The sequence below is a fragment of the Pseudonaja textilis genome, chromosome 4 (genome assembly GCF_049901715.1).
Source record: "Pseudonaja textilis isolate UNSWEBS1 chromosome 4, rPseTex1.2, whole genome shotgun sequence".
Taxonomy (NCBI): Eukaryota; Metazoa; Chordata; class Lepidosauria; order Squamata; family Elapidae; genus Pseudonaja; species Pseudonaja textilis.
This window is the reverse complement of record NC_141993.1, coordinates 59,211,162-59,236,450: the sequence shown is the minus strand read 5'-3', so window position 1 is coordinate 59,236,450 and position 25,289 is coordinate 59,211,162. Positions and strand designations below refer to the sequence as shown.

Here is a 25,289-nt window from a genome sequence, read left to right as displayed (position 1 = left end):
AGTCTTCAGCTACAAGCTTCCATTAATTACACATTGAACTTGCCTGTAAAAACTGTCAATTTTCTCATCTTCTGTATCTGCACTTGACCATAAATAATGAAGGTTATAAAGTCTAGCTGTAAACATTCCTGACTATAAAAGTAATACCTGTTTTATTTTTCACATTCTAACTAGTAAACATGAAAAAATTTCTATATACATTCTGTAATTGTCCTCTTCTCCACTTCAATTCCCTGATGCCTAAGAGATAGTTGATTCAATTTATCTTTCTTTTTTAAAAAATAAATTTTATTAAGTTTCCAAATTTTAAAAACATTCAATTTATCTTTCATTGTAATGAGCTTTCGCACATTTATGCTTATTACATTCCATGTTCCCACTGAAATTCTATCTTTGCTTTCAGAATTTCTAATAAAACATAACCAATATCACCTAATACACATTCATAAATCTTAAATTTAGCTGCATCATAAATACCATTAATATTCCAAAAGATCCACAGTTCTTCTCCAGCAGCAGTCATCAAACCTGAGGTTTGATATTGTATGCCCATCATGCATACTATATCCTCAACAATTTTATCTTGTCTATATCTTTGATTATTAAATCTTTTTGTACCATGGGCATGATGCCACTAGTGCAAAATAGAAAACAAATAAGGTACCCTAGAATTGAACAAATTCCAGGGTAACAATTGAGCAATAAATAAGGTACCCTGGAATTGAAAATATTATATCTTAAATATATAAAGGTAAAGGTTTCCCTGTCAGTCATGTCTGATTCTAGGGCATGGTGGTCATCTCTGTTTCTTCGCCAAGAGAGCCAGCATTGTCCAAAGATATTTTATGTTGTCACGTGACCACCATGGCTCTATGCCAAAGGCACACAGAATGCTGTTAACTCTCCACTGAAGTAGTACCTATTAATCTACGTGTATTTGCATGCTTTTGAACTGATAGATGGGCAGGAGTTGAGGAAAGTAATGGGAGCTCACTCCATTGTGCGGAGCTTGGTCTTGAACCCAGTCTCTCAGCTCTACAGCTAACAAACTCAGCATCTTTAACTGCTAAGCCCTCATGCCCTGCTTAATCATATAGGAAAAGAAAATATGAAGCAATAGGAAAAGTTCATAACAATGTATGGACAGGGCCGGTAAAAATATTCACTAGCACATACATAATTTTATGGTGTTAAAAACTCACAACTGTCATATTTCCATCAAAGTGATAACTAGTTTACAGAAATATAGCCTAATGTTGATGGTCTGAAAAGTCTGATTAATAGTGCAATTACATTAATATAGGCCATCATTTATTTCCTGTCAGCTGCTACAACCAAAAAGGTCACATATTCAGAAATTAAATTAAACAGTACACATAACTGAATTCTAAAATATTTCATGTATTGTAGAAAGAATATGCTAAGATATCTACAATATGTCTTCAGACCATATATATTGTCCTGGAAATTTGGGGTTCTATTTTAAATGTAAAGGCGTACAGTAAAGCAGCAGTTTCTAACCTTTTTGGCTCCACAGACTGGAAGTGTTGGTGGTGGGGAGATGATTTCTCACACGTGTGTGCCTGCCACTTGCACAAATGGAGCTTCGTGCCCGTACCCACTAACTATATTTAGAAATATATAAGATTGGTAATATATGGATATATCAGGGGTGTGAAACTGATGGCCTGGGGACCAGATGCATCTCACCAGGCCATGCCCACCCCAGGTCCATGAATTGTAAAAACATCACGAAACATCACGTGATGGCAATGTGACGCCGCGAGTTTGACACTCATGAGTTATATAAATACTTAAGTATTTGAAGTATGCAAAGCACTACTTTAGGCTATGATTGTGCAGTTTTACTATATTAACTTAATATCCATGACACTAAAGATTTTGACACTAGAGTTAGAGACTTGAAAAGGAGTAAATGGATGATATAATTAACCTGTCTCAGTGATTATCTTTTTTACCAGGTTTAGCCTGGATTTCAAAATGAATCAGTTTACATTGTGATTTGGCGTAAGATATTGAAATACCAATAGATAGGACATGTCATGTTCTTCAGCTGTTTAAAACCTTAATCAAGCTTCTGTTACTGTTCTTTTTATATAAATGAGAATGGCAACTTCTGTTCAATTTCTAAAAATGTCACCAATTTTATCCCTGGAGCATTATACACATCACTATACATATATTTTTGCAAAAGAAAATGATCATTTTAAATGGCAATATTCATTACATCACTTCAGCTATTTCAGCTATTACCTCAGTAATATGTCCTTCTCATGTGGAATTCCCAAACAGATGATAGGATTTTTTTAAATCCTCTGGAGATTTTAAAATCTAATTTTAGATTTGTTGCTGGGATAATCAATTGGAAATAGCAGCACAATACTTTTTCACACTTCTTTGAATAAGGTTATCATGGAGTTCCCTGGAAAGAGCCTTCATGATTTTCAGTAAGAATAGAAAATGAATCTTGTTACCCCCATTTTTAAGGAACATAGGAGCACATAGGAATCTATAGTTTGATGTTCTTTATCCCAGAAAAGGAGAGGGCACTATATAGCATCCTGAAATATTACAGCGTTATCTAAGAAAACTCCCATTTTCCAATGGGAAGAGTGGAAATGGCAACAAAGCACTACTATTTTGTATTCCTTTTTGTACTCTTCTGCAAGCAAGAAATGAACAAATCACTCCAGTGTTTCCAACTAGCTAACACATTGCATTTTGGCCATATTTGGATAAATTATATTGGAAATTGACAAGTTTAAAAGTTTAACAAACTTTAAGCACTACTGCACATATTATAGTAAAAGACATACTGTGAATATTGCCTACATGACTATTTTAATATTTCGTGGCCTGAAGATAGATTTCATTAACTTTATTGTGGTCCATAAAAATGCTACTTTTTAATGTGTGTTTCTTAAAACTGTAGTTTTTCCTCTTATCAAGTACAAATAGTTCTTGTCTTATAACCATTTGTTTAGTAACCATTCAAAATTACAACATCACTGGGGTTTGCAGGGCTTCGGCGGCAGGAAGAAATCCGCGATCGTACATGGTTTCTGCCTGGGCTCGCTGGAGCGCCCCGAGCCAGCTGGCTTTGGGGCTAAGCCACCCCATAGAGGTGGTGAAGACAGGGGAGACCCAGCAGGGTCGAGGGGAGCCACACCTCTCCTCCTCAGCTGGCTAAACTCCCTTTCCTGAAGGCGGTAAGAGCATTGGTCAGAAATGGCCGCCTCAAAGAAGCACTCAGCCGGAAAAGAATGTGCAGGAGGAAGTTAAGAAGTGAAAGTTTTTGGCTGACCAGGACAAAAAGTAACAACCAAGGTATCCTGGAATTTAAATTTTGCAAAAGATACATCGCTCCCAAAGAAGAGTCGGAAGCAGCGAACAAAAGTGGAAAGGGAAAGGTTTCTTTTTCTTCTTCTCCTTCCTCACGCTGATAACGAGAAGATCTGAATAAAGAAATTGGAAAAATCCACTTTGGCACCAACAGGTAATTAAACTGGAAATATAATTAAATGCCAAAGGGACAATAAAGATTTCTGAACACTAAAAAATCCTCTCTTTTTTTGCTATAAGAGGAAAAGAATAAGGGCACGACTTGGAAGGAGGAGACTGCTTGGAATTCAAAAGAATTTAAAGTTAAATCTTAACAAGACTTCTAAAGGATACATTTTAACTGGAACTTTGCAACTAAATAGTAACCCCAAGAAGAGAAAGTGAAAAAAGAAGAAAGTGTTAAAAGAAACAGCTTGTGTGCATTTGGATTGTTTGGTGATTTGGGGACTTTTGGAAATCATACTTGAATGACTAAAAACAATTGGGTGGTTGTTTAAAAAAAAGAAAACTTTACAATGGCATCACCTCTGGATGAACTGAATGAACTGGATGAACTGAAAATCGAATTTAAAAAATATAAAGAAGAGAAGCAAGAAGGGAAGGGCTCCTTTGGCTCCATTTTTCAATTCTTAGAAATGACGATTGGTGTTTACAAGAAACAACAAGAAAAGACTGAGCAACAAGAAGATTGGGACAAAGAAGAAGCCATTTTTAATGAACAAGTAATTCTATCTGGGGAAGAAAAGGGAAAGGGGGGAAAGAGAATGGAGAATCTAAGACCTAAAAAAACAGCCAAAAAAGGGAAAAATAATGTGAAAGGGGGATATAATGTTGGAAAGCAACAGAAAAGGGGATTACAGAAGAGGGAAATGGAGGTGGAGAGACAGGGGGGTAAAAAGGGGAGAGAGAAGAAAGGGAAGAAGGAAGGGAAGAGAAGTTACAAAGGTCTGGAGCAAGATGTAAAGAAACAGGATTTATTCAGAGATAATGGGTGAAAATTTAACTGAAAAGGGGATTCTGTAAAGGTACATAAGATTGTATTGTTATATTTGTAATAGAAATAATGTTAGAAAATTGGAAACAACATATGGAAGTGGAATGGAACAACATATGGAAGTTATTCCAAAGTGGAATAAAATAGTTAGTGTAATTTAGTGAAACTTTTGTGAACAAAATAAATGAAATGAAATAAATAAGAGAATTGAACAAGGAAGGAATGGGAACATTTTAACTACTCAACGTTTTATAAAATATAAGTGAAGTAGGAGGGAAGTAATTATGGAAAGTTTATAAGTGTTTCCATAGAAGTATGATACTTATTTGAAAAGTAATATGTAAAATGTTCAAGATTTAAATGAATATTAATATTAATGATAGAATCAAATTGGTATGGATTGTTGTTTTAATTATGTTATATATATATTTATTTATTTTTTAAATACATTGTGTAGTTTTAGAATGTACCAAGCAGAATCCGAACGGAAGTTATGTATTACATTAAGTGTTATAATTTTAGGGGAAAGATATAAAGGCGTCATACTCCAGTCAGTGATCACAGGAGAAATTTTGCTTAATGAGAAAAGATAATAGACATCTGAAGGACAGACAGCTCAAACACACCCCAACCAGGCACGCAGATGAAACCTAGCTTCCTAACAAATGATAGCTGTCCATTCACTCAGAGCCAAGCTGCACTAAAAGCCTCCAATGCAGGAACACAATGTTGCCAGACAATAAAGACACACAAAAAGAGCCACAAAACAGACAGAAGATATTAGAAACACCAATCAAGCAGAACACAGCAAACTCCAAGACCAATAAACACAGACCAAGACTCCCAACCAATCAGGATGAAGAAAAAACCATTCTGGCACCAGCAGTAGGCTAGCCCCAAATTTAAAACTGAAACAACTGTAGAAGTCTGACTCACAGACGAACACAATACAGAAGCCTAATGATGGCAGATGAGATTCTGCCGAAACGTTGCTACAACTTTAAAAGCACAACTATAATGACGTGTGTGTGTGTGTGTGTGTGTGTGTGTGTGTGTGTGTGTGTGTATATATATATATATATATATATATATATATATATATATATATGAAATAATGATATAGAAAAAATTGTACTTAATATAATAAAGTATATTGTGATGAACTGAATATGACCCTAATAAAAGCCTTGAAATTTCTCTAAATCTGTTAAAACAAAACAAACCTGCATCACAAATTCTTCTGAGATTAGAACAGCTTTGAAAAATAACAAATCTTTTGTCTAAAATCTTATATACACTGGGGATAGTTAATTATTATCAACTAGATGTGGATTTTAATGAAGGAAACAATAAACTTAAAATAATACGAGCAATAATGTTGTTTTCATATCTTCAAAAGAAGATAGGGTTACTGTACTCTGACTACATGTCTCAAAACTACTACATGGCATGTCCAGTTAGTTTTCCCTTTTCATCATATAGTGGCTTAGACTATGAAAGCCCTATCTCCCTTACAAGGTAATGTGAAGGAAAAAGAAGCCTGATCAACGCATTTCACTTTTTTCCAACAGATCCAACAGGTAGAAGTGGGAAACTACTGCATAACCCATAAACAGAATCCCTGCCATGTACTTATGCAGGAGAGATGACAATACCTCTCCCAGCATATGCTCCTTACTAGCCATGCTGTACAATTATAAACTGCTGAGAATCCATATGGAATCAATGAAAGATCCTGAATAAATAAATAACCTTCCATTTCTCTTGAAAATACTGATCTCACAGAGAAATTGTATCAGTTACCAACTTAATTCTTACTATATTGACTTAATGGGAAAAATATTTTTTGGAAATAAATCTATATTTCTTTTTAAAAAATTTCCTGTTCTCTTTCAGTAATTGTTTCCTTAATCTTCTACCAGCTCCTTTGTGGTAGTTACCCTGTTTCTCCAACAATACGGCCTCCTCCAATAGGAAATCCCAGCATGTTTTATAGGCATGAAATGAAATTAAGCCCCTCCCCCCAAATTAAGGCCTATATTAAAACATGCGAAATGGAGGGGAATGGGGGGGGCTTGCCGTTAGGAAGTACTTTTGTTGCACACCCGGATATGGTGCTGCCTGCGTTGACCGCGATATGAAGTGCCCCACCAACGCCGAGGTCAACATCCAAACCATTGCTACCCACCCGCCCAAAGATGCAAGGGGGGGAATTAAGTCACCCCCGAAAAGACGGCCTAGCCATTTTTTCGGGGCTCAAAAAAAAAATAAGACCCGGCCTTATTATATGAGAAACACGGTAGATGTTTTATTATTGGTTTAAACATGAATCAAATGTATTCTTTATTTTCTCTTTTGCCTTTTTATTGCTTTGCAATTTATTTGAATTTGTACTGTTTCATATATTGCTCATTTAAGAAGGGCTTCTGCTTAAAGCTTTTCTGCTCTGTACACTTCCTAGATTCTTAATCATGCCAGAAACTTGTATTCTCTAAATTAAATCAACACTTTCCATTAAAGCTTTTTTATTGTGATTTGAAATTTCCATATTTTGAACAAATGTTATTTCCTTATTGTCAACTTTTCTATGCCATTTTGTAAATTGCAATAATATCTTTATTTTATTTCACTAAACATTACATTAAATGTTCATTTTAGCTGTGCTGGCTTATATCATGTCTATGTTAAAATTCTTGGCCTGCTTCCAAGTCTATAATTTCATATAGCAGCTGAAATCTAATCTTCTTAGAAAAGTACACTATATTTGTTGAGCCCGGTTAGAAACCAGTAATTTAACTTCTGCTACATTTTAGCAGAAGGCCATGTTTAAAAGTAATGAGTATATAAAATGTTAATTTGTCAGTTAATTAAAGCATAGCATGATTTAAACAAATAGTTTATTAAATACTCTGGGTTTTTAACTTGTTATTTTGCTATATTTATGTTTCATATATTCTAAGGGAAAATGATGCTTAACTATATGAAATCAAGTTAGTGTCAGCCCTTGCAATATGCTAAATAAATAAAAAAATAGTGTCAGCTCTTAGCAACCACAGTCATAGATATTTTCCAGGATAACCTGTCCCCAATCTGGACAGTAAAATAGTGTCCAATCAGTGTTCATGCTAGCCTACAACATTGATAAACTATTATTGCACTTGCAGATGACCTTGGAAGGCTTTTGATAGAAGTGCTCCATCTGTCTTGATAGATCTTTTGATACCATCCAATATGGCATCTTCTTCCTTTGAGCTTTGGTTTACATTTATTATAATTTTAGTTTTATTTTTATAATAGTCAATACTTACATTTTAAATATATTAAATTATCCTAAATTTCTCACTTCAACTAATATATATATCTCTTTAAAGAAAGATGATTTGTTTCTTGGATGATCACAATACAAGTGATTTACTACATGGAAAAATTGGTTAAAATTATTTGGTTGAAAGACATCCTAAATAGTCTTTCTAAGAATCCACTAACATTTACTAAATAAAAATAATCTTAAACATTATCGATATGTCCTTGGTCAACTATTACCCAAAAGGAATTTAGTTAGACAATCATGATGGACAGCTTATATAAAGAGAGCTCTCAAAAATATATTTGTTACTAAGAAACAATTCAAAATTGTTTAATTATCCTATTTATAGCAAATCCCAAAGGTGCTTTTTCAAGAGGCAACTGGACTTTCTTGTTTTTCTTTGAAACATTTTGGTTCTCATCCAAGAAGCTTCTTCAACTCTGCCTGGATGGTGGGGAATAGAAAGATTTATACAACTATGACCTAGATGACTGAGAATCTCCATAAACACTTATAGCAAATATAAACTACTGCATTCCAAGCCAAATGTTTCTGAAATGAAATACTAAACTATCACATATTGATGATACGCCATCAAAAGAATGCATTGCAATTATAAACAATTCATGTTACATAAAGTTCCAAAACACTCAGAAAACACATTGTTATTCATTGTTGGTATATGGGGTTTTTTTACCTGCATATGGAATAGGTGCATCTTTATCCAAAGCAACTAATGGAGGATCCAGTATGACCGTATCATTGTTTTCAGTAATAACTCCATGATAAGATGTTTCAATCCATGGCTTGTGCTTGTTTACTAAAAAAGATAAAATACATATTTCATTACCATAGTATAAAATTAAACTAATTTCATTTTTTTAGTATTTATGTTTGCTTCTGAAATAAGAATTGATTATATATACAATAATTTTCCCTGGATAATTGGAGAACATTCAAAGTTTAGCTACATGAGTAATTGAAATTAAACTTGAAATAGATCATTATTATATCAGTTTCTTAAGGTTTTCCCAAAGCCAGGGTAGGAGAAAAAGTCTTCAAAATCAAATGTGACATTTTGCCGGCTATTATAATAATTAAACAATATAATACTAAAATAAGAACCATCACCCCTACTATTATCCAGTATTGCAAAATATGTACACAAATTATACATCCCACAATTCCCTTGGGTTAATTATTTTATGCAGTACAGAAAGAAATAGTGAACAAAAGAAATTAAAACAAGGAAACAAAATGAAACCTAAATCTAACACCATATGCTATAGCTCTCCATATCTTGTTATACTTCCAAGTAATTTTTATTTTCACATATGTGTAACTAATTCATACATTTTTTGTTCTTGAACTTCTTTCCTTCCTCTTTTGGAGGATTTCATAACTCTGTCCAACTGTAATGGTCTGTGTCTTCCCCTCTTTTCAAACCTTTCACACTTCCTTCAACTATTTGCATAAAATGTTCTGTGGAAGCAAAAGCATCTTTGCTTTATCATATGCTTTCACCAACTTCACTAAAAACATATACTAAATTTTCTTTCCTACATTGTTCGAATGACTGGCTAAAGAGAAAAAAGCTGGTCTCACATCTTTGCCTGGCATAAAGGTGCAGTGAATTTTGGTCATTGTCACATCTTGTATCATTTCAGTCAGAAACCAGCTAAACATATTCCCAGAAACACTGAACAAACTACAGTAATCTCCTTGGGATATTTTATTCAGGCTTATTATGCTTTTCTTTGTATTAGCAGTAACAATATAAATAACAATAACCTGATATCTCTTTGACTAGAGTTTTGACAAGTTTTCCTAGAATCAAATCCTATTCTTAGGAGGAGGAAATTCTTTCCCATCTGCTTGCTCACCTTCTCTTGTCCCACTCCTATCATATAACTGTCTGCTAGTATCTGAAACATAATTCATCAGGAGGTAAGACCTTTAATTTTAGTAGCATTTAACTCAAAAAACATAAATGGGTTTGTACCGTTAGTAGCAAAAAGCTGCTATATATATTTGGTATATTCTACTGATTTCTGATTCATAGCTTTTTTGTTTTGACATTCATCTTAATGAAAATTTTATTCCATGAGTGTTCCTGAAAAGATCATGCTGCTCTTTAAGTCACACCTGTTTTAATATTTAAATATTAGAGTGTAATTTAACCTTCTCAGAATATATCTATCTATCTATCTATCTATCTATCTATCTATCTATCTATCTATCTTAAGTTTTTGGTACATTACATGTATGGCATTCAGCTTTGTTCGGTATTTTCCCATGTCATTGTAGTTGTGCTTTTAAAGAGTTGTAGCAAGGCAGAATCTCATCATGAGATTCTGCAGAAACGCTATGGCAACTTTAAAGGCACAACTACAATGACGTGGGAAAATACCCAAACAAAGTCGAATGCCATATATATATATATATATATATATATATATATATATATATATATATATATATATATATATATTTGTTTTCTGAGGTTCTCATGGTATTTATATGTGGATCTTTGGTTGTTCGGGTTTTCTCCCGCGTAAGATTCAAGTATCTAGGCAACGTTTCGATGAAGTCTCATTCATCATCTTCAGGCTTCTGTCTCCGGCTCTGTGCTTTCAGAGTAATGTGAGATTGCAGCTGCTTCCTCCTTTTAACTGCCAGTGGGGTGGGACTTGATTGGGTGGGGGCTTGGCTGTGTTCTGATTGGGTGGGGTGTGTTCTCATTGGTAGGGGTTTGGTTGTGTTCTGATTGGTTGGGGGTTAGCCGTGTTCTGATTGGTTGGAGGCGTGTTCTGTTCAGGTGGGGCTTGGCTGTGCTCCGGTTAGTCTTAGTTGCTGGGGGATTTGAGCTGGTGAGTTGTGATCTTGCTGTTTGGCTTCTAGTTCGTGGTCCTGTTGCATCTTCATAGTGGGTGTCGGTTTGCTTCATGTATGGCTCGGAGGGTCCAACACCTCAAAGCCACAGGACATGAAATTGATTTTAAAAACACCAGAACTATCGCCAAAACCGAACACTTCAACAGCAGAATAATCAGAGAAGCCATAGAGATAGAAAACGCCCACACAGCATGAACAAACGAGATGACACTTCCCGCCTTCCAGCCATTTGGAAACCCGCCCTCATGAACAGACGAGTACCTAACATGAAGAAGGACACCAGACCCACACCCATGAGAGCCACACAAGATGCCACCACCACACTTCCATGTAGAAAACAGACTCTCACCCACTCAGAAGATGAGACACGACCATGGACCAGAAGCTGCACTACAGCTGCATCACTACCCACTTCAAACCCCTCCGAGCCATACATGAAGCAAACCGACACCCACTATGAAGATGCAACAGGACCACGAACTAGAAGCCAAACAGCAAGATCACAACTCACCAGCTCAAATCCCAGCAACTAAGACTAACCGAGCACAGCCAAGCCCCCACCTGAACAGAACACGCTCCAACCAATCAGAACACGGCTAACCCCCAACCAATCAGAACACAACCAAACCCCTACCAATGAGACACACACCCCCCACCCAATCAGAACACAGCCAAGCCCCACCCAATCAAGTTCCACCCCACTGGCAGTTAAAAGGAGGAAGCAGCTGCAATCTCATTACTCTGAGAAGCACAGAGCTGGGACAGAAGCCTGAAGATGACATTTGTCATCTTGTAACATTTCAGATTAATGCTATATCTATATTTAAGTTGCACATGTTGATTCATCATATAAAGTTGTACGTTTGCAGAATCTCTCTCTGAACCCAAAGCTATATAAATACTAAACCAGATATATATATATATATATATATACACATACATATACATACATACATACATACATACATGTGTGTGTTTTCTTAAGTTTTCGCGGTACTTACATGTATGGCATTCAGCTTTGTTTGGGTATTTTCCACGTCATTGTAGTTGTGCTTTAAAGTTGTAGCAACGTTTCAGCAGAATCTCATCATGAGATTCTGCCGAAATGTTGCTACAACTTTAAAAGCACAACTACAATGACGTGGGAAAATACCCAAACAAAGCCGAATGCCACATTTGTATATGCATACGTAGGTCTAGGTGTGTTCGGGTGTTTTCCCGTGTAAGATTAAGAGTATAAATAAATAAAGTGTATAAATAAATTATTAAGAGTATAAACTATAAACTGTGTGTGTGTGTGTGTGTGTGTGTTTTCTAAAGTTTTTGCGGGTACTTACATGTATGGCATTCGATTTTGTTCGGGTATTTTCCCACGTCATTATAGTTGTGCTTTTAAAGTTGTAGCAATGTTTCGAATCTCATCTGCCACCATCAGGCTTCTGTATAGTGTTCATCTATGAGTCAGACTTTTATAGTGGTTTCAGATTTAAATTGGGGGCAGCCTATTGCTGTGCCAGAATGGTTTTTTCTTCATCCTGATTGGTTGGGAGTCTTGGTCTGTGTTTATTGGTCTTGGAGTTTGCTGTGTTCTGCTTGATTGGTGCTTCTGTCTGTTTTTTGGCTCTTTTTGTATCTTGATTGGCTGGCAACATTGTGTTACTTTATTGGAGGCCTTTAGTGCAGCTTGGCTCCGGGGAAATGGACGACTATCATTAGTTAGGAAGCTAGGTTTCATCTGGGTGCCTGGTTGGGGTGTGTTTGAGCTGGAGGTATCAGGGGGGATCTGTTTGTGCCCAGGTGTTTGCCTGGCTTGTGGTGTGGAGGTGTTTTTGTTTGTGAGTGCAGGCTTCCAAATGATTGACAGTCTGGTGGAATCATCTCTTCTATTCATGCTTTCAGGTCTTTTTTTCAATCTCTATGGCTTCTCTGATGATTCTGTGGCTGGGGTTTTCTATAGTGGCTAGGGTTTTGGTGCCATTGAAGTTGATGCTATGACCTGTGGCTTCCATGTGTTGGACTAGTGAAGAAGTGTGTTCCAGCTTTTGGAGTGCATTTTTGTGTTCATCCAGGCGGGTACTTATTCTTCTATTGGTCTGTCCAATGTATGTGGCCGGGCATGATGCACAGGGGACTTCGTATATGCCTTGGTTTTCCAGGTCAATTTTATCTTTGGGGTTTCTAAGGATGGCTGCTATTTTTTTGTCTGTTTTTAAAGGCAGTCTTGATGTGATGTCTCTGTAGTATCTTACTAATTTTGTCTGTAGTACCTCTTATGTAGGGCAGGACAGCTGTTCCATGGGTCTGTTCATCTTCTGAGTCTCTATTATGTCTCAGTGTGTTTTTGTGGATCAAGCTGGTGATTTTGCTTTTGTGGAAGCCATTGGCTGTCAGTACTTTAGTCAGGGTGCATAGTTCAGTCTTAATGTGTGTCTTGTCTGTCAGGCGTTTGGTTCTAGTAATTAGTGTTTTAGCCACAGAGTTTATCTGTGCTGGGTGGTGGTGGGATTGGGCGTTGAGGTAGCGGTTAGTGTGTGTTTTCTTCTGGTATACGGTGTGTCCTAGTGTGCCATCTGTTTTTTTTGTAGATTAGTACATCTAGGATTGGTAGTTGTTTGTTTGTTTCCGTTTCATATACAAAGGACAAAGATACAAACAAATTGAAGGAGCCCCTATGTCACCCGTCATTGCAAACCTGTTCATGGAAGAATTCAAATCCAGAGCCCTGGCCAATGCCATCCACAAACCCAAACTATGGTTAAGATACATCGATGACACATTTGTGATTTGGCCCCATGGAAAAGAAAACCTAAACAATTTCCTAACACACCTAAACAGCACACACCCCAAAATCAAGTTCACCATGGAAACGGATTACACATTACACATTACGCATTACACATATGTATAATCTATAGTGAAACAATTTTATGTTACCATATATGCCAATTTTCTGTTATTAGAATACTTCCTTTAAAATGAAAGATAAAAGATATGTTGACAGAAGGAAAAGGAAACAAATAAATGTGCAAAGAAATAGGCAACTAATTAAAAATGCCAGTACAATTTTTTGTCCTACAATTTTAGATACCCTTCCACTGTTACTATATATTTCAAAATTAAATAGCAAATGCTGTTTCTAATCTAGCTAAGCTACCTTTGTTACATTTTTATTTTAGACAAATTGCTCCTTTTCTTCGTGTATCTGAGCTCTCCAGACAGTTTTAGATGTATTTATTTATTTGTTTGTGTTCCCTGGAGCTACTAAACAAGTTTTTGCAGCTTTTTAAATATATTGTTCCAAATTCAAATGGTTGAATTAAAAAAAAAAATAGGAATCTTGCCCACTTATTACTAGGCATTTCCCTGACAGTTGGATGAAAACTGTTCACTTTTATTACCACTTGGGCAATAAAATGGACATGTAAATGTTCTATCTTAACAATACTCTTAGACGTTCACACTAAATATATTACATTAATTTGTTTAGTCCTTGGATAAGAAATCATTAGATATGGACTATTACTGCATTATCATTACATTACAGGATCATAATGAAAAATAACAGTTCTAATCAATAAGGACATATATAAAAGCACTTTGGACTGAAACCCCCCACCTTAGAATACTTAATGCAAGTAGAATGGTTTTAAGAAGATTATTTAAGAAAGGTTTAAAAAAAAATTCATTACCACAATGGGAATGATTTCTGATAGCCCATAAACAATATATCGAAATTCAATGGACCTCAAAAATGTAGGCTACAGTATCATTTGGTGAAAAATATGGATTTTTACCAAAATAGGAATAGTGCCTAGTTTAATGGTATCATCTACCAGAATAATAATTCTGGTAGATGATACCAAAGAATAATTAACTCAATATTCTGATGTACTATAAAGGAATGTATCTGTATCTAAGGAATAACTATCAAAACAGTATTCATTACTAACACACAGGAAGCAGCAGGTGAAGCAAGATAAAATCACATCTGATACAAATAGCACACCCCACAAGGCTGTGTTCTTTTTCCACTTCTTTTCTCCCTATATACCAATGACTGCATCTCAAACGATCCATCTGTTAAAATACTGAAGCTTGCAGATGATACAACAATGATTGGTCTCATTCGAAACAATGATGAATCCGCATACAGACAGGACGTTGTACAACTTGCCTGGTGGTGTGACCAGAACAATCTGGAACTGAGCACACTCAAAACCATAGAAATTGTGATAGATTTTAGGAGAAACCCTCCCATCCTACCACCTCTTACAATACTAGATAATACAGTATCAATAGTAGAGACCTTCAAATTTCTAGGTTCTATCATATCACAAGACCTAATATCAAAAACGTCATCAAAAAAGCACAACAAAAAATGTTCTATCTGCTCCAACTCAGAAAGCTCAAACTGCCCAAGGAGCTGCTGATACACTGGAATTATTGAGTCTGTCATCTGCACCTCTATAACTGTCTGGTTTGGTTCTGCAACACAACAAGACAGACACAGATTTCAGAGAGTAATTAGGACTGCAGAAAAAACAATTACTACCAACCTGCTTTCAATCGATGTATACTGCATGAGTCAAAAAGAGGGCTGTGAAAATATTTACAGACCCCTCACATCCCGGACATAAACAGTTTCAACTCCTACACTCAAAACGATCTTATAGAGCACTGCACACCAGAACAACTAGACACAAGGACAGTTTTTTCTGGAATGCCATCACTCTGTAAAACAAATAATTCCCGCAACACTGTCAAACCATTTATTAAGTCTGCATTATTATTACTATTACTATTAATCCTCCCATCTTCCCTTCCACCCATCTCCTCCCACTTATGACTGTATGACTGTAACTTTGTTGCTTGTTTCCTAACGATTTCTATTGACAGTTTCCTATTTGATTGCTTATTGTGCCCTATGACAATTAAGAGCTGTATCTTATGATTTTTGTCTCTTGAATGTATCTTTTCCCTTATGTACACTCAGAGCATATGCACCAAGGCAAATTCCTTGTGTGTCCAATCGCATGTGGCCAATAAAGAATTCTATTCTATTCTATTTACAAAAAGCAATATATTAGAAGAATGCATACATTGGTGTCTGGCTTGTATAGACAACCATTACTCCCTTTTTGTGATTCTATAATCCCTTAATTTGGGATGACTGAATGGATCTAGGTGTTTACTGGATGGATGCCCTTCCTGGCATCCATAGAATTCACAGCAGATTTTGTGTGTGTGTGTGTGTGTGTGTGTGTGTGTGTCTTAGAAGGGAAAGATTTGCTGCTAAGGACTTCCTTAGTAGAAGGTGAGTGTAGAAGATGAGTGAACCATTAAGGTCTGTATATCTGTAATATTTGTATAAATATACGTTTTTTGATTGCTGTTGTTTACATTGTAACTCTTATATTAAAATCATATTAGAAATTTTTAAAAAGGATAAAAGAAAAAACTGTATAAAAAAATCAATGTGTAATATAAAATGTGTAAGCCAAATACAAATATAAAATGTTCAGACATCGATTCTGTATTTTCATAATGAAAACTAATCTCAAATGTGCAGCTATATAAATATATGTTCTCTTCTACCACATGTATAATAAATTATTATTTACAAATATATTGCAAGATATTTATATAATAAATAGTTTACCTTTTTTCAATATAAACTATCTGGTATATTATTGTAAAAATGTCTCATCTTAAACAAAGTCCTCATAAAATCCACATAATCACACACAAAGTATCCTTAAAACGAGTTTTGTCACTGATATATCTAGTGGGTACTACACACAGGCTATGTTTGGGTTAACTGAAGGAAGGAAACACTGTGACACATAATGCCTCCTTACATAGTTGAATTATGAGGTGAAAATATTATTCAGTCAAATGTAGAAAATCTGCCAGACAAAGTACATGATACCGGATAATGAAATTATAAGAATCATGGGAAATAGAAGGGAATGGATATGATAGAAAGCAAACTAGATTTTTTATCTTTCTTCTGGTATCTATTGATACCATATCAACAGATCTCAGAGCCAACAATGGTCACAAAAATCATATTAAATTAAAACTTCCTCACTTGAATTATAGATAACATCTACAAAAAGTGATTTGAAAAGTTGTTAACACAGACATTGTTCAGATAGTTCAGACAATGGAAGTATGTATTTGCCTTTGCAAAAAAAACCCCTGCATACTAATAGGCACATTCGATCTAGAACAAGATGGGCAGCATGTAAATCCAATAAATTCAATAAATAATGTTTGGGACTGAACAATAATACAAATACTGTTATTCCATAAATATTTTTCAATTGAAAGTCAAAGACAATTAAGTGTTAGATTAAGAACAATATAAAAGAGGAATTCAGACTCAAAATACAAACAAAATAGATAAGTCAAATATTTCTTATTTGCATGTGAGTCAAGTAGTTATACTAAGTAAATACTTCAGAAGACTTTGATATAGAAATGTGTTAACTGATGGTATGGATGTTGTCCTATGTTAAAAATTGTGATCTTTTGATATATTTGTTTTAATATCTAACAGTTAACACTTCAGTAAAATGAAAAACATTTTTGTCTCAGGTGGTGATATAAAAATAAATAATATGCATAGAGAGCCTTCAGTCCTCAAGAAAGTTTGACAAGGTAATGCTTTCAAGGATGTATAATTGGCTTCTTTGAATGCTGAACATCACTCATGTTGCCATACACTGACAAAGAGAAGTAGGATGATACTTGACTCTGAAGAAATCTTTTGATCAAAGCCTTGGTGAAGCAAATAGTCCCTTGGTAAATCTTCAGTTTTATGGTCAATTATATTACAGTGTCTGAATACTTTATGTATTGGGAAATATCAAAATTCAATGAAGCTGTTAGGAAGTAATCAACTATAAGTTAAATCATGGTAACAAAATAGTATTAAAATAATTTATATTACATTTACACAAGTATATTGAAATATAGATCTCTTTTATTGCACATCCTACAGCTCTGGTGGCTACTCTAATGACGAGAAGGGGAAACTAACTTGACAAACTAAGTGTCAGCTTTGGAAGTTGACAAAATAAAATTCTTTTGTTAGTTCAAGGTTATTGAGTATGGTGCAGAATGAAGCAAGAATCTTACTTTAGGACAGATCATGATTGGGCCATGTGATGTGATGACAGCCAAGGGGGGATGGATTTGTAGTTTTGAATATTGCAAGGAAGCCTGAAACTTTCAGATTCGGGATTCCACAGATGTGCTAGTTACTATCTAAATAAAGCAATCTTTGAGAGATGTCTGTCTCAGAGCTATTGGCTGGAAAGGAGGGATGCTGGAAGGCTGACAATAAGGAGATCCAACAAATGTTGATGCTATTTGGTGTGACCTAAATTTCTTTTTTTAAAAACAAGTTTTATTCAGTTTTCTACATTTTGACATCTCTTTTAAGTGAACAGGTTAAGTGATTAACCTTTAATGATTACAGGTTCCACATATACATACAAATATGACCATAATTGCATATTTAATTTTTGTATTCAATTTCTAGTCTTAACAATATTTTAATGCATTTTCTATTTGGTTATATTATTCCAAGTGCTTTTCTCATAATTTAATTTACATGTATTAACTTTATAGTTATTGTACTGTAATACTTTTAATTGTCATATTTTATAATTCTCTTAAGTTCTAATTAGTAACACTTCTTCTTTAAATTGGTTTCCCCCCCTTTAATATCAATTTAAGTGTGCTACCTAAAAGTTACATATTCATTATTTCCCCTTTTAAATCACATCAAATATTTAGCATTTTATTACCTACAACTTTAAAATTACTAATCCCCTTTAAAACTACATAACATATTTAAATCAGATTCTGCATGGTTTCCCTTAATTCCATAAAATTTATCTACAATTTCAGAGAAGAAAAAGGACATTTATCTATTCATTTAATCCTAAACCCTAATGCCAATTTCATTTTAGCTCTCCTCCTATATCATTTCATTTATTTCAATCTATTTATTACACATATTCTACTGTATTAATTATTCCATTGATATTTAAACCCAAAGAAATAAAAAGGTAAATCAGCATTCCAATCCTCAAAGTATTTAATATATTTGATAAACATATTCCATATATTTATTGTATTTACCTCTTAAACATAAAGGAAGACAGCAATGCCAAGAAATAATTCTATTATCCATCTTATATCTCCCCATTTCACAACTACAAATGTATTTATATTATTCCCCAGCACCTTGCATGATCCCCTCTCCCAGTATCATTCAACCATTATCTCTGTGTAAGAAATTTACTCCCATTTTTTTAAAAGTTCCGATATTCCTTTGTTCCCAAATCTTGTTTCTTTTCCCTTCTTTTCCCAACATTTCCCCCTTTATTATTTCACTCCAGTTTTTGACCCCCTCTCTATTTTTAGCTACCTTCCGCCCTTTAAATTTCTGCTGATTCCTTTCCCCTTTTTTTCTTTTCTGGATATTTCCCTCTTTATTCAATTTCCCAAACCTCCAATATTTATTCCCAATTCTTTTTTTCTTTCCTCCTGGATTATTTTGTTTTCGATGGTGTTTAAAGATGGCCCTTTCTGAAATTTGCTCCACCTCTGCTTCTGTACTTTGTCTTTGTTTTTCATACTCTGCAATCGGCTCTTCAAAAAATTTAAAAATGAAGCCCAAAGTTTCACCTCTTTCTTGTAAAGTTTCCTTAATGTTTCCATTTTTAGTGCCTGAAAGGATATCACCATTTTACAATTTTCTGTTTAATCCAGTTAATGTCTTTAAAGTTGATTTCCAACAGTCCACTTTTGTTTCTTTCCTCTCAACTTTTAGTCCTCAGCTAGTCCAATACCAAGTCCATAACAGAATCAACAATTAATCCAAGGGCAGTACCTTCCTGTGTCTTTCTTTACTTCAATATTTCAATTTTCCAAAACTCTTATTTTATTGTATCAATTTTCCTTATTTTTTTAAGAAACAGAATCTTTTTTTAAAAAAAAAAGTCAAGTTGAATTTAACTCAGGTGGCACTCTTTGTTCTAACAAATCCACACCTCCTCTTTTCTTTTCCTTCCCAATTATTCAGAGCTTTTCAAACCACAATCTTCCAAAAATATAAGTTTCCTCTTTAGCGATCTATAGTTCAGCTTGAATTAGTGCTTATATAAAATCAAGATATACTTATCCAAGTTAGCTGTGTAATTCCTTCTGCAGCTTCTACCTCTCTCGGCTGGAAGCTCCATTGCTGTCAAAGGCAATTCACACTTTTTAAAAACTTCTTTGAATTTGCCGCTTGAGTCCTTTCTTAAAGATACTTTATAATGTTAATTCAAAGGGCAATTTCCATTTAATTATATCATCCCGTTCCTCCTGTTGTTCACTTCTTCCACTCTCTCCTGCCCTATACTTATTCCAGTCTAATCCTCCCCTTCAGGGTGGCCATTTTAGACCACCGTTTCAGGTGGTCTTTGGCAGGGAGCTTTGCCAAACCGGGGAGGGAATTTGCAGCTCCTCTCTACCCGGCTGACGGTCTCCCCTTCCTCTGCCACCCCTATGAGGCAGCTTCTGCCCCAAATCTAAAAGATCGGGGCTCTCTCATGCCGAAGCACAGACCAAAGCTGCGCATGATCGTGATCAGTGGTCCTTCTTCAGGGAGGCTCAAAACCAGTGTGACCTAAATTTCTATAAACTCAATTCTTCTTCACTGGTGAATATTCCTGAATATTGCATTAGCTTTGGAGAGCATTAGGCCATTGAACTTAGCTTGTGAAATTTATTGCGATATTCTCCTCTTCTGGACAATTATAAAGTACAATAGTGTTTTATCATCAGAGTATCTTAAGTATTATCATAATAAAATAGGGATAGGAAAACCCATTTAATTTCACAACAATGAAATTAATAAAGTAATAAAGCAAGCCCTATGAACATAATATCACTAGATATATTGTCTTCTATCCTATATTTCCATAGTTAACTTGCATGGTATTTCCTCTTTCCTCGTCTTTAAACTTCTAAAGCAGAATATATCTCTTCAAGGGAACAGAACAGAACTGAACTGAACTGAATTGAATTGAATTCTTTATTGGCCAAACGTGATTGGACACACAAGCAATTTTTCTTGGTGAGCTTAGTCAAGGACTACCTGTAATATGTAAATATATCCCAATAAAAACACCATTAGTACAAATTAAACTCTTACCATCTTATTGCATTGGTAAACTAAGTAGAAAATTTGGTATTTTATGGATTGTGTTAGCCATAGGCAAGATACATAAAACAGGGCTATTTATATAAGTATAAGAATTGGAATAACAAATGATAAATGACAAAGATATCCAGAGAAAGGAATCCATGAATATTACTTGCCTATAACTTGCCATTATGAATATTCTTCTCTTAGAGACAAACAACCTACTCTCTAATAAACAATTTGGTTTCAGGAAAAAAACTATCCTGTAATCTGCAACTCTTACACTGCAAAAACATATGGACTACACAACTCAATCAGGGCAAAGCAATAGACGCAATCTACATGGACTTATGTAAAGCCTTTGATTCAGTGGTACAAGACAAACTACTCCTAAAACTAAAATCTTATGGTATCTCTGGACACCTGCAAAACTGGATAGAAGCATTCCTGCCTAACAGAAAACAAATGGTCAAAATTGGGAGCATCCTATCAAATTCTGTACCTGTCAACAGTGGTGTCTCCCAAGGCATTGTTCTAGGACCAACTCTTTTAATACTCTACATAAATGGCCTCTGTGATCATATTAAGAGCAACTGCATTCTCTTCACTGATGATGTAAAGGTATTCAACACCACAGACAATACTGCTACCCTTCAAGAAGACCTTGACTATGTATCAGAATGGTCAAACAAATGGCAACCTCAAATCTCAACAAATATATGCTCTGTCTTACATACTGGCAAAAAAAATCAGAAAATAAAATACAAGCTGAATAGTCAAGACCTTATGATGATCCAAACTCTGTCAAGGACCTTGGAGTTCTCATCTCTAATGATCTAAGTGCTAGAGCTCACTGTAACTACATAGCCAAAAAGGTGTTAATCCTACGTAGCTTTTTCTCTGGTAATATCAAACTACTAACTAGAGCATACAAAACATTTGCTAGACCAATACTCGAATACAGCTTATCAGTCTGGAACCCACATTACGATATATTAACACAGTTGAAAAAGTCCAGAAATATTTCACAAGTAGAGTTCTCCAGTCCTCTACTCATTGTAGAATACCTTATGCCACCAGACTTGAAATTCTAGACCTAGAAAACCTAGAAATACGCCATCTTCGGTCCAATCTAAGTATAGTATATAAAATCATACATTGCAATGTCCTATGTGTCAATGAATATTTCAGCTTCAACCATAACAATACAATACAAGAGCACACAATAGATACAAACTCAAGGTTAACTGCACCAAACTTGATTGCAGGAAATACAACTTCAGCAACAGAGTGGTCAATGTCTGGAATACTCTACCTGACTCTGTGGTTTCTTCCCCAAACCCCAAAAACTTTAACCTTAGACTTTCTACTATTGACCTCAACCCTTTCCTAAGAAGTCTGTAGGGGGCGTGCATAAGTGCACCAACTTGCCTACTGTCCCTGTCCTATTGTTTCTTTTTATTTTTCTTATATGTATCCATTTCATGTATTCATAACTGTATTTACACTTACACCTATTATCTTGTAAGCGATTGACAAATCAAATAAATAAATAAACAATAAATAAATAAATAAAATAAAATAAACCCTATGCCAGAAAATTGAACAATTAAATAAATTATCAGATTTTACCAATCAGCATCGTTAGGGTTGAGTTTCAATAAATCAGATCTCTTTAAAATCATACTATATCTTGCCCTGGAATATGAACCACTCCAGAGGATGATAAATGCCATTATGTTGCTTTTATTAATTATGTCTTAATGGAGATTATTTTAAATTGATTTTATACGAGCCACTCAGAATCCATAAAATCAGATGGGACATAAATTGTGTAAATACTATAAATTATGTAATAAGACCAACCAAGGATATGAGGTCTAAACACAATGTAAATAAAAACATACTTCCCATTTTAAGAAAGTATATTAAATTATACTGTTGTATTTCATGTAAATTATTTAAGCTTGATTTTTGGGTGCTCTGAGGAGCAGATTTTCCTTATTTATAGCAAGGGTTTTTTTATTAAAAAAAACATAGTTAAGGAGTTCAGCCAAACCGTTGTATATTCTCTTGGTAAGCACATTCCCTGTAACTTCTTTTTTAATATTCCTCTTCAGTCTCCACTTATTCAGCAGGAATCCTTCCATCCTTCAACCACCTTCACTCAGCAATCAACAGCACTCACAAAACACTGCTTGCAATAAACAGCTATTCAGAAAATGATCCTCTGAGTTCTCACAGGTCAGCAGGCAACTCTTCACAATACACAGCTTCTCATCTTTTCTTTTTCATCTCTTATTTAATTTCTACATAAATTTCTCCTGTTTCCTCCCACAAATGAAACAAAAATGCTTTTCAGGTGTTTTAGGGTACTGAATAGTTTTTGTTTTCTTAATCTGAAATACTTTCATCTCCATATAGTTTACCTGTTAATTAGAAAAGTGGATTTTGTATTTGCTGCAAAAATTAGAAGAGACCTAGGATGATAATATTTTAAGAAAGGGATCTGGAACATGTTTCTTTGGTTGGAGCATATACAATGGCATCACAGTGTGACTGGTGGCTCGCCTATGGCTGGGTGTTTCTAAGACTTTAAGAACAACAGTTCACAGAAACAGATATTAAAGATAACTTTTTTTTTCTTCCTTTCATTATTTACAAGTAAATTAGGGAAAAACTGAACTATTTACAGCAGAGTATTCAAACTTCCTAGTCATGAATTTTGCCTACTTTTCTCACAGAGCTATTTGTTAGCAACAACCCACTTTGTTGTTTTAGCTACCAATAATTATTCTATTCTAGACATTTATATGGGTATAGACAACACTCCTAGTTTTGTGGATGTGAAATGTAAAACAAAGCTGAACCTTAAAGTTCCTATTGGCAGAGTTGTGTTACAGTCCTGTCTAAAATAATGGACACATCTTTATTACAATAAAACAAATATTTCTGGTCCCACAAAGCTCTGGAATATATTCCACAGATCAATTCCAAAGTTGCAACAAATATAATTTTAATGGGATAAAAAGATAATTTCTCAACAACATTCTCGATAATTCAGAATTTATCCACTAAAATACACATTACATTTACCACAGACATGCAGGAAAGATTTTGGTCTATGCTGAAGGATTTTTTAACATATGCTTTTCAGATTCCCACAAGTTACACAAACAAAATGTTAGCTAACTGCTTGTTCTTTCAGTAGTTGCTGAATTTAAAAAGTCACAGGAGTGAAATTAGAGCTACCAGTGATATATATTTATTAGTCATTTAGGTTCAGCTCATATACTGCACATATACCCTTCTAAGAAGATACCATCCTCATCCTCATGTTTTCATAAGATAACAGAAAAATCTCATCAGGATATTGTCCTGCTTAAAATGTTTCACTAACACTATTAAAAGTTCTTCTTACTTTCTCATGCTTTTATCTATCAAATAAATCAATTTGGGCTGTGCTACAACATATGGTAAATGATACTAAGTGCTGTAGATTCTATAAACAAGCTATAGTAATTGCATAAAATCTGTCACTCCTGAAATATTGTCTGGAAATTATGAGGAAGTGGATGTAAAAGCTTAAGAAAGAATTCAGAAACTGCCTAATTTGCTATTACCCTTTGCTTGATGACCGCAGCAAAGACCAAAGAAGTGGTGCATACAGCCATTCTTTGAAACTACTCTGGGTAAAGAGAAGGCAGGAGATTATCCACATCTGCTCTGTTGCTTCTTGGGAAGAGATTGCAGGACAGCAGGCTCCCATGGATTCCAGTGCTGGCATCAGCCATTGTGCTAACAACCATAGTGGAGTCTTTTAAAGTACACTGGGTTCATTAAACTGACTTTCTAGTCACTTTCAGAAATTGCCTCCTTAACTAATTTAAGCCTATTAGAGATCTTTAGAAAACAACATTTGAAAAGCCATCTACTGAGTTTACCTTCTTTATTGAACAAAGAAAAAATTAATGATAAGTTTAAGAATTTAAAGATTTGGAAATAAATCACAAAAACAAATTTTTATTCAAGAAAATTATAAATTAATTAAATGTCCAATTTGGAATATACAGACTTTTACTATAATCTTATGGCAATAATTACGTAAAACAAACACTTTTATGGGAATCAAATTGTTTTATCTATGTTAAGTCATAATAAAAATTAGAGACTTTTATAATTTCAGAAACTGTATAGTGGATGGTACTAAAGATTCAAGGCAAAAAAGAAAAAGGAAAAAAATTAATCAAAACTTGGTACTACAGGGATTTACAAAATGACACAAAATGTTTTAGTATCTGAAATACAGGAGATTTTCAAAGAATCAGGCTACAAATTAACAGCTACAATGTCAGCAATGATGCATGCTTTTATGGATAGATTATATTGAAAAGATGTTGATGAAGTAATGTCAAAAGTGAAACAAAATTACTAAGAAAATTATCTGGATCATGACTTTTTGCTGGATTTATACAAAATAGATTTGCTAAAGCCTTTGGGATGGGAAAAAGAAAAATGGAAAA

At 34.6% G+C, this 25,289-nt stretch overlaps 1 protein-coding gene across 1 annotated transcript in view; it reads right to left on the bottom strand.

Moving 5' to 3' along the window:
- The window catches only part of CLSTN2 (calsyntenin 2), a 280,095-nt gene that overhangs the window by 183,413 nt on the left and 71,393 nt on the right, over nt 1-25,289 (bottom strand). The window contains exon 2 of the mRNA XM_026701502.2: nt 8,362-8,484. Within this exon, the coding sequence (XP_026557287.2) occupies nt 8,362-8,484 (123 nt within the window). The remainder of the gene's footprint in view (nt 1-8,361; nt 8,485-25,289) is intronic.